The following is a 13,513-nucleotide window of genomic DNA, read 5'->3' as shown; positions in this document are numbered from 1 at the left end:
AATAAATAAATAACATACATAGAAAACAGCCAGACCTATACAAGTAATCATATACGAATACAAATATACATATGTACCGTGCGAGGAATCGGAAGAAAATTGGTGTGCGAAACCGCTACACTACTAGGGCTGTCTGTGTATTCTATTACCGTTTATATGATATAATAATTTATATGCTGCTGTGAGGGTAATTATTGTTATGTTGTGATTTATGTTGTAATAAATTTAACGGTATTCTAATCTATTCCGAAGGTTTATCTGTCCGTTTGTTAAATTTTCAACACAAAGTCTAAAACACATATTAAAGAATTTTATGAAGATAGATCGGACTACGAGGACGAAAATAAGCTATCACTTAAGTCAACAAAAGTAACTAATTGCTCAGTCTATTAACCCAAATTTGAATTTAAAAATGAATCAGCATCAGAAATGCAATCATCTTGAAAGCAACTACGAACTGACGGTAGATTTGACCATAAATAGCTGTGTATGAATATAAACTACCAACTAGCAGTAATTTAACACAAGCAGAGAAAATATTAAATATACAACCAACTGGTTGAGTAACTAAATAAGAATAAATTAGTCATATTGATTTAAGCAGACCTGAAGAACATTTTGATTTGATAACGAGAAGAATTGGCAGGTATTGGGTACTCACCTATAAATCTTGCCGTCGAAGGTTTTGTAATGCACTCCTGCCCACGTGAGGCAGGTGCCGCCTTTGGGGGTGAGGTCTTGTACCACCATCACAACGTTCTCGGTCTCACTACCGCCATAAACACCACTGTGACTGTGACTGTACCCGTAACTGCTTTGACTCGAACTGCTCATATTGTAGTGACTTTCGTAAACGCTCTAACAAAGGAATGATTCTATTAATGCGTGAAGAAAAAACTTTGTACGAAACTTACGAGGACGGAGAGTATGAAATTGGAATTTAGAAATTGAAAATTTTGAAACTAATACGCCGTTAATATAATTAAAATTTGTTTTATTTATTTATTTATTACTGTAACTTACCATATTGTGGTAATTGCTTGGATGTACAACGACCACATCGTCTGTAACAGATATACAACAGTTCTTAATTTAATAAAATATAATAAGAGACTTAAAAGTTAAACCACTAATACATGATTAAAAACTGCATTCAATTCTATGCAGTAGTTATTCAACAGACTGACAGACAAAGTTTCTAAAAACTGTTGTAGTGGATTCTTTACTTTTACAAAGACTCACCCCATTTCCAATATATGTAAATAATGTACAGATATTGTCCTGTTACAATTTTACTATATACTGTTCTATACTATAACACGCATGTATTATACATATAAACCTTCCTCTTGGATCACTCTATCTATTGCTGAACATTGCGTATAAAATCCGTTGCGTAACTTAAAAGATATTAAGGATAGCAGTGGCGATTTTGTTTTGTACTATGTAAAGATAGAAAAAGATTGAATATTTATATCGTTGTCTAGTACCCATAACATGAGGTCTTATCTAGAGACTAGATGGCGCTGTGTGATATATGGATTAACGAGGGTAATTATTATTAATATTATGGTCTAAAAATAACAGTTAAAGTCACGACTAACACTAGTAAACATATACTTACTGAAGACACAATGAGGTATAGGCTGCGGTTCGAACACCCCAGTGGAATACAGGCAGGTGTATTGAGGTGCTGGAGGTACGCTGAATGTGGAGCCGCTGGGGCAGTTCAATTTGCAGGAGTAAGTGTCGTCATCTCCGAAGCAGGAGTATCCACCGTTGAAAGCTAGCTTTCGCATCTCGCAGGCGCTCGCAGCTAGAAAAGATTCATTGTATTATTTATTATCAAAAATAAATTGGTACAGTTTATTTGAAATGACATTTTTTTAATATGCATTAATTTACTTATAAAATCAAAGCTCTACAACCTGATCAGCGGCCATTCATATATTCAAACGTCAAAACAATTCCAATAGTGTTCGCCCCTCACTTACCTTGTAACTACTGGTCACATTTTAGTACCTCAAATTTCGTGTTTTAATACTAAAAATAGAGATGTCGCGTGCGCAAAGTCGATGCGCACGCGATGAGAAAGGTCCTAAATTTGATGATTCTTTTCACGAAATTTGCGACACTTCTAACCCCTTATTTGACGATGTGACAATGTCACACCTTGTTGACTCTCTCCTTAACGAGTCACGTAATCTATTGATGGTTTTTACAATCGAAAGTTTTTGGAATATTATTTTGTTATGGCACGAATTATGAAGTAGCAAAGTGACAAAGGAACTATAAATAAAATGTCACTAACAGTACTGGCACTGTGGACCCCTGTATCCATCCGGACACTGGCAGGTGTTGAGAGACAGACAGATGCCTCCATTCTGACACGAAGGGTTGCACTCCGGCTCACAGTCCGGGATGGTAGAGAAGTCAGCTCGCGTCGGCCTCCACTGGCCGTCCAAACAGCGCATGTTGGCGACAGTGGTACCGTCGATAAACTTGTGGCCAGGTAAACACTGGACTGTGCAGAAGCTATCAATATAAAAGAAGTAGAAATATTTAATTCATGCAAGTGCAATTAAATTTAAATTTCAGAAACAAGACAGTAGTTTGTGAAAACCTTTTCAATTAAAAAGAGTCGATAGTCTTAAAATGATTTCATAAGAATTAAAATTATATATTTAAATAAAAAAAACGCACCATATAGATATATCTTACTAGTATTATAAACTTGGAAGTTTGTAAAATAGTTAGCATAACATCAGTTATGCCTTGTAGGAGTCTGGAGGTTGAACTAGTCTAGCTATACAATCCATTTCTTTTGAAACTATAAAGTTATGCTGAACCATAACTTGTTCTTCAATAAAAACTGTGATATAAACAAACAAAATCTTTGTTTATTATAACTTCAATGTACTACACAACTATAGGTGGCAGCTTAACATCTTGAGGCATCGTCTCCCAGTCAGCCATAAGCCAAACGGAAATACATGTGCTTCGTTAAAAATATTTGCAATCATTTCGAAAACTCATGGATATGTTTGTTCCATGAAAAAAAAAATACTTACTCTGCGGAGCAACTCCTATTGGAGTTCATGGGTAACGGCGGGTACACGAGGCATGGTTTCTTCTCAAATTCGCAATATCGGCCGTGGAAGTTGGCGGGACAGTGGCAGGTGTTTGTGTCCACACATATCCCATTGTTCTTGCACTCCGGATCACATTTTGCTATTAAAGAATACAATAGTAAATCGGTAGTAATCGTGCGATATTGCGTTGCGTTACATACCGATATATTACGTAAGGCTGCTCCCTTACCCCTCTCCATAAAAAACGTGCTACTTTGAAATTTATCTATAATAATTAAATAAACCTATGAAATTTTGTCAATGGTGTTGTGTTGTGTTTCTTTAAATAAGTTTGTTTTAGAATGGCATGCACATGAGAAACACAATTTTCACCAAAAAAGCACTCTTCAGCTCATAGACTCATTAAACGTTGGAGTTTGATCATCAATAGTCAGGTTTTCACACTAAATATTTGTGGTCTCACACATGCTAATGGCAGCGGAATTAAACATATATCCATTATATAGTGAAATAAAATTGATATATATCCATATACCTAATATCTATTCATCAAATAGTGAAATGCAAAATAACATCTAATTCAATCCAAAAAGACATATATGACTTCTTTTACGACTACTGGAAGCATCGGAATAGCAAGTAAGCCAATCGACTTGCTAGGAAGTGGTAATAATGAACTATTTATTTTTTTATGTAATTGGGATTGCATAAAAGCTGGATGCCTATACGATGGTAAGCGGTAACAGTCGCCTATATACACAAATCGTTCCCCTTTTTATTTATTTTAATCTAGTTGAAACGCCATACAGGCTTTCGGCCCACCTATTGAAAAGCGGTATCCGTTATCATGTGACACCCGTGATACCATTTATGTGCCATTCCAGAGAAACTCTTATCCTATAATTTTACTTAATCTACACTCTACAACCGAAACATACCTTACAAAGTAAGCTGCGCGGCTAAAGTATATAGGTAAGAGTACGGTACCCCACGCGAGATATTTTTCAGTCTAACTCTGCTAAACGTCAAAAGAAGACTTTATGGTTAATATTGTATAGTGAAAAGAACAAAGTATGAAATAGTTCTAAGACATTATAGTATGTACTTTTAATAGCACAAATATTAATCTTACCGTAACATTACCGTATCATCATTTTATCAAAAACAAACTACATGAATATTTCAACTCATTATCGGCCTACTAAATAAGCACAAAATATACTTCAATTCTTATTTCAAACGTCTACATAGCGAATTTTAAAAAAGGACGAGCACAGTAGATCTGTGTAGGTCTTAACATCTGACAGTAGCCCATAACCCTCAATAAAATATAAAGTATGAAATATATGAAAATATTCAAGGAACTAGAAAATATCAATTTTAAAATATAATGACAATACTATAATAGCCTTGACCCATAGTTATTCACCCATATGATAGATTTATCTATGGCATTGAGAATATTCAGGTCATAGGGTCGGCATATATACAGACATTACTGCTATGTTTATAATAGCAATCATATACGTAGATGCAAATTGTCATCCTGTTAGGAGTTATAGCAGTTTCCGGTTTACCGACAGATACCAGTTCATCCCACGCTCTCTGATTATCGTATAGGCACCTAATACCTAAATTAGGTCCTGTTATTTTAGGAATTACAGATAATTGTATCTGCGTGAAGTTATTTATTAATTTGGCATGAAATTTTAGAGATACCTAAACATTAGTGATGATTTATTTTTTTATTTAATGACAATATTATAATGTCTCAGGACAAAACACATAGAGCTATCCAGTCCGTCAGTAAGTTAAGCAGAGCTTATCTTATAGAGACTAAACAACTGATATAAATACATAGATACCTGTTATGTAAGTACATATATAAGCTACAATTATAGGTCTGACTATAAATGTTTGTACCGTGCTAAGAATCGAACCCGTAACCAACGTAAATAAAGTGGTATATTAAACCTCTTAACTACCGAGGCCGTCGGTAATGAGAATTACACTTGGTACTTACCAGTATAAGGTAGGTTGGCATTACTATGAAATTCATCATAACTGGGCCTGAAATTAAATTGGTTTAATTTAATAAGTTTTAAGCGTTTTATAGTAAGAAAATTTAATATTATACTTAATTTAGAAACACCGTTTATTTGCTCATTTTATTTTAATCATACTCAACTTTTATAGCACGCTTGACTACATTTTCTGTATGTATATATCATATGGTATGTAGGTATTGTCAGTTACAGTAGTTAGTTACAGTTACAGTAGTTTTTTCTCTTTTCCTTGAATTCCCAAATACATATTTACTATCTTCTAACCACGAAATATTCTGTTACTCAAAACAAATAACGAGAACGTACACTTATTAAACTTTTATTACTTCGCCTTTATCGTACCGTAATTAAAAAAAAACAAATTGTCGTCCATATTTCGCATAAATGCTATTATATTAATTGAAACAACTTTATTGATAAACTAAAACATGGTATAGAAGGCGGAGTTAATGCTAAAAGCATTTTATCTACCAGTCAACATATGGAATGAACAGTAATTCACGAATTATTATTACGATTATAGTAAGCATTTCTAATTCATAATTGATAATGTAGCTATATCTTATGTTATCGGTTCCAATCTCCTCCGAAACGGTTTTACCGATTTTTATTAATATTAGGTATATGCATGTTGGGTAGATCTGAAAATCGTCCAACGTCTATTTTTCCTAGCCTTCGATGATAAGGGTGACCCTACCCCTAAATGTTGTCTAATAATTTTTTGTCATTTTTTATATTTATTTTATTATGATTTGGCATTAAAAATACATACAACCCTAAATTTTCACCCTTCGTTGGTGGTACCAACTCCTATTTTTAATAGCGTTATTAAGTACTTAAATTTTTATGGCAAAATAACAGTTATTTTCTATATAAAGATATGTAAATATTGTTTAAGTACTAAATACCTACCCCACTTAAACAAAAGTAGAAATTAAACCTACCTGTTTTTACATCTAGAATAACATGAGAGTACACTTACGCTTGTCCAGAACTAGAGTACCAAGTCTTTCGCTCGCCGTACCCTGATTTAGTACCCGAATATCCTGATTTAGTGCCACTGTAGCTGGTCTTAGTACCACTGTAACCGGTCTTAGTACCACTGTAACTGGTCTTAGTGCCCGAGTAACCGGAATATCCAGTTTTAGTGCCACTGTAAGCAGTTTTGGTGCCTGAGTAGCTTCTGGTTTTGGTGTAGCCCGTTTTTGAAATTTTTTGATTCTTCAGGTACGACGGTACATACGCCGGGGCCTCCACGTCGGATTGCCTAGAAGATTAGACACTTAAATTTTAGGAACGTTTAATATTAGGACTCGGTTTAAGGTCGAATTAACCAAGTCGGAATCTTATTTTCTGTAACTATGAAGAAATAGAGAAATAGAAATAATCTTTATTCAAATAAATTTAATATAAACACTTTTGAATAGTCACATTATTTTATTCCATCACTCATTTGGAATGCAGACTCATCACAAGAAAAACGTACAAGGAATATGCGTGTTTCTCTTTTAAATTAATATTGTTCTAAGTATACAAACATTAACAAGAATTAGGCATGCGATAATCATACGTCATTGCGGATATAAATTTGTTAATTAAGGCCGCATATCCGTCTCTCTCCTTATAAAACATGTTACTATGAAAAATGTCAAATTAAACTCGATGAAATTTTGTACATAAGATAAGACAACTAATATGGACGTAACACTGTTTAGATTTTCTTTAAACAATTTTGTTCTAGTAAGGTAATTGAAAAACTCAATTAGCATCAAAAAAGGAGCTATCTGTAGTTTATTCGTATGAACAATCCAAGAGGGTAAAAGAATTTGAAAAAATGTGAAATTCATTGTTGCGCGGACACACTCCTCTTGAATTTTCACTCTACAAAACTTTTAAATTGCTGGTGCAAGAAGCAAGAAGCAAGAATACAAGCAAGAAATAAAAGTGGTACTTTTTCTTTTTTGCTTGTACCCCTATCAGATGCGGCCTCCTTACTCTACCTATCCGTAAACCGGGCTCTGCCACCGTATTGTTCAATGGCAATACTATCTTTCTCGCTGTTTCAAAATTTCACCAAATCTATTTTTTTTCAACTGTTTTTTTATGCAACTAGAATAACAAATGAGCTGCCCGCCCATTCGATGGAAAATGGTAAATGTCGACTAGGTATATACATTGACCTGCCAATTTGGATACAAATATACTTAGCGAAATAAAGCTATCATTTGCCCTGTCAATTTAGATATTTTATACTTAACGAAATGTAAATATGTGAATATCATGTGTTACGTTCACCTCTGTCTACCTTGTCTGTAATAACCACTTATATAAATAAGACGAACACCTATGAATGCAATTTTTGTAGATATTGTACTAGGTTTCAACTCAAGGACTTTAGAAGTGTGGCAGTATGCTAAACTAGTCAAGTTCTATGTAGGTGTACCTAGTAAGTAGACTTCAATATTAAAGTATTTAGACGATTTACCTATCTTTTAATTTATCTAAGGTACAGTTAGATAATATTTACCTAATTATTTCAAAAGGTATTTACACCCTTATATTAGAAGACATGTGACTATATAACAGGAAAGTAGGAAAATACTCACGGGTTCCCCTCTGGTGAGGCTGGTATTCCATAACCAGCATCGCAAATATAGACTGCAATTAAAAATATAAATGTTTGTATAATTAAGTTCATACTAAATAGATTCACTCTTTATCCATTTAAAAAGTAAACACAGTTGATGGCTACGATGCCACAAACAGTACTGATTCCCGAATAGTTATTTGTAATTATGTTATCTTCTATTACATAAATAAATCAGGATATTCATATCAATATAATATCCTCTTTAATGCTAAATATTATCAGCAAATGCAGGATTTGTCTGATTCAAATAAAGCGTAAATCACATAATTTGTCTAAAATTTTTTTTTGGAAAACGGCGGGAAATTTATTTTATCTATGGACCTGTGTCAGAAAAGAGCGGGAAATGAGCGAATTGACCGAAAAACGAAAAGGCCGGAACGCGGGATGTGCTCTTCGCTGTAGTGGATTTCTTCGGGAAGTTTAGGCGCTTTGGAATTGTGTGTTCCGAAGTGTCGTATTTTTTCTATGCGGCGAGTTCTTCTGTTCGGGAGACTGCTTGGGGGTCTGCCATGATGGTGCCGTGTCCCGCGATCTCTTCAGAAATAATTATTAAGGAACTCAAAAACGTTTTATGTACTGAACTATTGAGATACTCAGGAACATTTTTTGCACTGTACTACATTATCTCAATAATTCAAGATAGAAAATTAAGAACATCAAAAACATGCAGATATGGCTGTATGGACACAGTTCCCTTAGCCTTTCCGTTAAAAAATATCTAAATAGAACCTAAAAAAAAGAGCGGGAAATTTTCGACAAACAAATATCTATATATGAACCCCGTCTCCTATTTTTAATTATTAAAAATAAAGAAATAATTCAATATTAGGTATTTACTTTAATACTAATACCTATACTATATATACCTATAGTATATAGTTTAAAAAATAAATATTATTACTTCCAAATTTATCGTAATGCAAACTCGTAAAAATAAAAGAAAAAACAAATTGTCACATTTAGTAAAACAGGTAAATATTTGATGACTTTTTAATCTTAAGTTCTTAGTTGTAAATTCGGAACACCAAAAATCTAGACATAAGTAGATATTTAATGCATTGTCGCTTTATGTGTAATGTAGAATTATTTTTTACTTACATACATACAGTAGGTACTTATTTAATCAATAGATTATCCTAAAAAATTGTACATATGTATGTTGTTTCCTAACATATCTGAAATAAATAATTGGAGATGTTTAAAAGAAAAGTAGTTTATTGTTTCAAACTGACGCGACCTTAGCTAGAGGTAATTACGAAGATCCTTTCCTGAATTTAAATAATTAACTCATTTACTAATTAATGAAGAAATATTTCATTTATATACGTAATGTTTATAATTTTTATTTATTTTGATTTTAAGAAATGAATACTGTATCATATTTTTTTTTATGGAAGATTTTTTTATTTATGGATGATAATGGAATGGTGCGCCCCCCTGCGCTAACGGTTTACGCTGGCGGGGCACCAGTGGAGGGTGATAAGCTAAGCATGAGGTCAGGTCAGTAGGCCTATTGTGACAAATTCCTCAGGAAGTCATCACGATAGTTTCCAGGTTGAACTGCGTGGGGGCACGTGACTTGCTAGCATTGGAGTAATCAGTTTACATTACTAACAATCCCCATTCCCCCAGTATAGTAATATTGAGAAGTAGTTGACGAATAAAACTGTCAAAAATAGCAAACCCAATATTTCTAGTGGGTATAGTAGATATGATAGACCCCAGGACTAGTATAAAGTGCTACTGCCTAAATTCCCAAATACAACAACAGTACTAAAACACATTTCTAGGAAAAAACAATTATTACGAGGCTCATGAAAATCAGTTTAAAATTGGAGGACCATATATACAAGAACAAACGGATATCTATTGAGAATGCTATTACATACATGAAAGAAGTATGTTCATACAAAGAACAGTGCTTGGAGGACGCACGATGTCTGCAGGTAGTATAATACCTATAAGAATATTTTACTCTTTATAACGATGATAAACATACGGCGAACCTAATACGTGCCTGAACCTGTAAGTGTCTATTTCTATACACCAGTATAGAAATAGGTACGACCCGCTTGCTGCTAAAGAAAAAATATAGATACAAATAATTACTAACCCGGCTATAAACGCCGATACCAGTGCGATTCTATTGTATTGAATATATCGATTAATTTATTCATTGATTCGATTTGTTTTACTAACGTTACAAAGCTCTAGCTCTTATATTTAAATATATGGTTACTCGGTCATGGCTTCACAAAACGGGATGTTCATAGAGGAAAATCTATTGTAACTGACGCCCATGCACTAAACTGCATTCGGAGAAACAGTGGGCGTAATCCATTCAAACTAGTTACGAACGGGAAAACAGCACTATGATAATAAGTATTTTAACATCAACATGTTTTTAATACAATCTATACCGTATTCAGACTTTATGACAAAATTTGTCTAAAGGATTTTATGTCTGTGTGTACTTGATATATATATAATGTTAGGACAACAATAAATAATTCATACAACACAATCTTTGTATTGTTTTATTCATAAATAATATAATTAATAATTGTAAATGGCGTATTATAAAATTCATTATAATTATAAATCTTAATACACAAAAAGATAAGTTTTACCCTTAGAAAGATATTATATGTAATGTTAAAGAGCAAAGAAATGTAAATTAGCGGTCTTTGCTTTCTATCTTGTACTAGTACTAGTATAATTATTTTTGTCTTTATTATTATTGGTTTGCGCAGGTCATAGAGAAATTAAAAAGATCAATGAACGCAATAATCGCAGAACATGAAGCGCAGCAATCTTATGATTTAAATATAAATAGCTACGAAACTATTAATTTTGGCAATAGCCAAGAAATCATGTCTCCAGTATATTCTATTGATGAAAACGATGAGATGGAACTAATTGTAGAAGTCAGCGTTGATAATATTGAAAACATTAAAGACATAGCAGATGAAAACGTAACTAAACAAGATATGTTAATTACACATTCAATACATGAACAAGATATTAATATTCAGCAGAACGTAACACCAATTTCTAACCAATTCAATTTAACAGACGATAATGTACAAGAATATCTTTCTAATCTATCCATAAAGGAAACAGAGAATTTTACCCAATCGAATATAAACTCGAATGACGAAATTTTTTCCCAGAGTATTATTTCTAGTACTTTTAAAGATATAAATAATGCTGTAGGTTTAATTAACACTGAAATAGAAGAGAAATACAATAATAATAATAATAAATCACTAAATGAACCAAACTCAGATATAATAATAATACATGCTAATAAGTCTACAGCAGAACCGATAGTTCACAATTTTGCTGAAACAACCGAAATCATATACGACGTTCCTAAAACAAAAGCTAGAACTAAAACATTGGGTAAATCAAATAAATTAAATGGAAGAAGCAAAAAAGAAAATAAACTGAAAAACAATAAATCGAATCCTAAAAACTGTACTAAAATAAAGGGTAATGTTAAAAATTGTAATAGTAAAAAGGTTTTGATAAATGAAATTCCTACGAATAGCGTTAGAGAAGTATTTGAAGATAAAAAGGAACTCCGTCAGAATAAATATTTAATGTGTGTGTACAATAAAACTGTAGAAAATGATTTGTCGTGGTTAGAAAACATAAGATATGTACGTGAAGTTGGTACGGACGAAACTGACACTGCATTGACGTTTTTAAACGAAAGCTTCTGGAATGATTACACTCTCCCTAATGGTTGGAGTGATCTAGAGTTCCAATAATATGTATTTCTACCTTTTGTACAGTGTGGAAAATATTCATGAACATCATCTAGGCACGGAGGAAAGCGGATGGTATATATGCGAATATTACTGAATGAACACCATATAATTTACCTTGCAGTGCCGTATCCAGTTATATTAGCATTTTACCAAAAAAATGTTATAACCTACCTATATTAAACGATTTGTTGTTTGTATATATTGTATTTTATTAGAAGGGTGTTAGAGTTGAAATGAAAGGCAATTGTAGATTTACATAATATATTTAATTTTTCAAACACATTACAAGGTACCTTTTGCAGATTGGTAATGGCTACCGGAAGCAGCAGTAGTATTGCCATATTCGATTGTTGACTTAAAGAAAGGGGTATTTTCATAAATGAAACTATGTAAATATGTGATTCACAAATTTAATAGTTTGAAGTTAAAGATAGTATTATTACAAGATTGTTTTACATCCAAAGCAATGTATAAATATACATTCTTAACACAGAATAATAAAGAGGAACTGTGTTGTTAAACAGGTTAACTTATGTGACAATTAAGAAGTTACAACAGCGCGGAGATATGAATCTTGTATGAATTTTGGTGCAATAAATATTTTATAAGATATCTCTGGACAATTCAAACAACGACATCTAACCCCGAGCTAAGGAGAGCTTGTGTTATAGGTACTATACAACTGATACAAATACATACATTTTTCTAATAAATACATACATAATATATCATGTCATGTATATCATGATACAAACAATCATATTCCATCGGAATAAAAGCGGTGTGCTAAAACCACAGAGGCCGTCAATAAATAAATAAATATAGTATTGCTGTAACAACTGTACTATCCACAAGAGAATATAGAACTATTATCTATGTATGTAACGAATACAGGGATGGCTATTAACAATGACTATTTTTTATTATGGCATCAAAATTCATAGATTCTTATATAATTTAATTTCTAAGGCATTTTTAATTTGTTATCTATTATATGTAGAATACATACATTCTAAATTAACTTTCAAAAGTAAAAATATCGAAATAGAAAGACCATAGCCAATTATGTATTTATACAAAGGTCGTACATAAAAAAACAGTTATTATACTTTAAAAGATCATCGATTCTATGTCTAAAATATTGCAATAGTGCTATTGATGATGTCGTATAGCACATGGTTGTCTCAACCATTACGTTTGTTCGTTCAGTATTTTGTCATAAAAGAAATTAACCTTGTATGAACAGTTCCGCTTTGTTAAATACCTCCTGATTTACGCGATGTAATTAAAAGTTAGCATATCAGATTAAATATACATATAAATAAAATATAAAAAGTAGTTTTGATTAATCCGCTTATATTAATTTATATTTAATAACAGAATGCATATAACCCGCCGAATTCAATAGGCATCTCGCTCTGAAGACGTAATGTTAACGGACCAGTAGTTTCTTGGGCGGGCTATAAGGAAATATCACATTAAAGATTCTCATATGAAGCGATTTTAACTTCCCAGGTACATACGTATTATGTAGTCACTTGTAAACACTTAGTACTTTGTCACGGGGAAATATTTGCAATTTTTGTAATATTGGCAATTTTTATTAAATTAATATTATTTTTTATTGTGACAAGGTACAAAAGTGTTTAAGTATATCATTTATTACTCATGACTTTACAGAATATTAAGTAATTGCGCATACACTTAGATTTATAATAATGCTAATTATTATTATTTTTTAATGCCAATATAAATACACAAATCACAATATTCAAATAAAATACATTAACTTAAAACTTAAGTAAAAAATCAATTATAAAATACATTAGCGTACTAATCAGCAAATATAAGTCTTTTTAGGCCCATATAAATACAATGGCTTTTACAGTAATAAAAACAATAATAAATGACTAAGTCTAATTCTTTTGA

The 13,513-nt window shown here is 32.2% G+C and overlaps 2 protein-coding genes across 2 annotated transcripts in view; one reads left to right on the top strand and one right to left on the bottom strand.

Annotated features, from left to right (window-relative positions):
* Window positions 1-7,856, bottom strand: part of LOC131841020 (hemocytin) — a 64,310-nt gene extending 56,454 nt beyond the window's left edge. Inside the window, exons 1-8 of the mRNA XM_059189250.1 lie at window positions 7,765-7,856; window positions 6,141-6,425; window positions 5,116-5,162; window positions 3,072-3,231; window positions 2,312-2,535; window positions 1,625-1,816; window positions 1,024-1,064; window positions 662-858 (exon numbers count right to left, since the gene is read on the bottom strand). Of these exons, the coding sequence (XP_059045233.1) occupies window positions 662-858; window positions 1,024-1,064; window positions 1,625-1,816; window positions 2,312-2,535; window positions 3,072-3,231; window positions 5,116-5,162; window positions 6,141-6,425; window positions 7,765-7,856 (1,238 nt within the window). The remainder of the gene's footprint in view (window positions 1-661; window positions 859-1,023; window positions 1,065-1,624; window positions 1,817-2,311; window positions 2,536-3,071; window positions 3,232-5,115; window positions 5,163-6,140; window positions 6,426-7,764) is intronic.
* An 869-nt stretch (window positions 7,857-8,725) lies between these two features.
* LOC131841019 (myb-like protein D) lies at window positions 8,726-11,597 on the top strand. The gene is made up of 3 exons (XM_059189249.1): window positions 8,726-8,779; window positions 9,599-9,754; window positions 10,562-11,597. Exons 1-3 carry the CDS (start codon window positions 8,726-8,728, stop codon window positions 11,582-11,584), a joined length of 1,233 nt encoding a protein of 410 aa, XP_059045232.1. The 3' UTR covers window positions 11,585-11,597.
* Window positions 11,598-13,513: the final 1,916 nt, after the last annotated feature.

This window comes from Achroia grisella, unplaced genomic scaffold, assembly GCF_030625045.1.
Source record: "Achroia grisella isolate CSIRO2021 unplaced genomic scaffold, CSIRO_AGI_Agris_v1 utg157, whole genome shotgun sequence".
NCBI lineage: Eukaryota > Metazoa > Arthropoda > Insecta > Lepidoptera > Pyralidae > Achroia > Achroia grisella.
Note: the sequence above shows the minus strand (reverse complement) of the source record. Positions and strands in the feature narration are given on the sequence as shown.

Bases quoted from the DNA above. Each gene is read 5' to 3' on its own strand.
- LOC131841019 (XM_059189249.1), top strand. From the start codon at position 8,726: ATGCAAACTCGTAAAAATAAAAGAAAAAACAAATTGTCACATTTAGTA. The intron at 8,780-9,598 runs GTAAATATTTGA...ACACATTTCTAG, and splicing joins TGTCACATTTAGTAAAACAG to GAAAAAACAATTATTACGAG. The intron at 9,755-10,561 runs GTAGTATAATAC...TGGTTTGCGCAG, and splicing joins AGGACGCACGATGTCTGCAG to GTCATAGAGAAATTAAAAAG.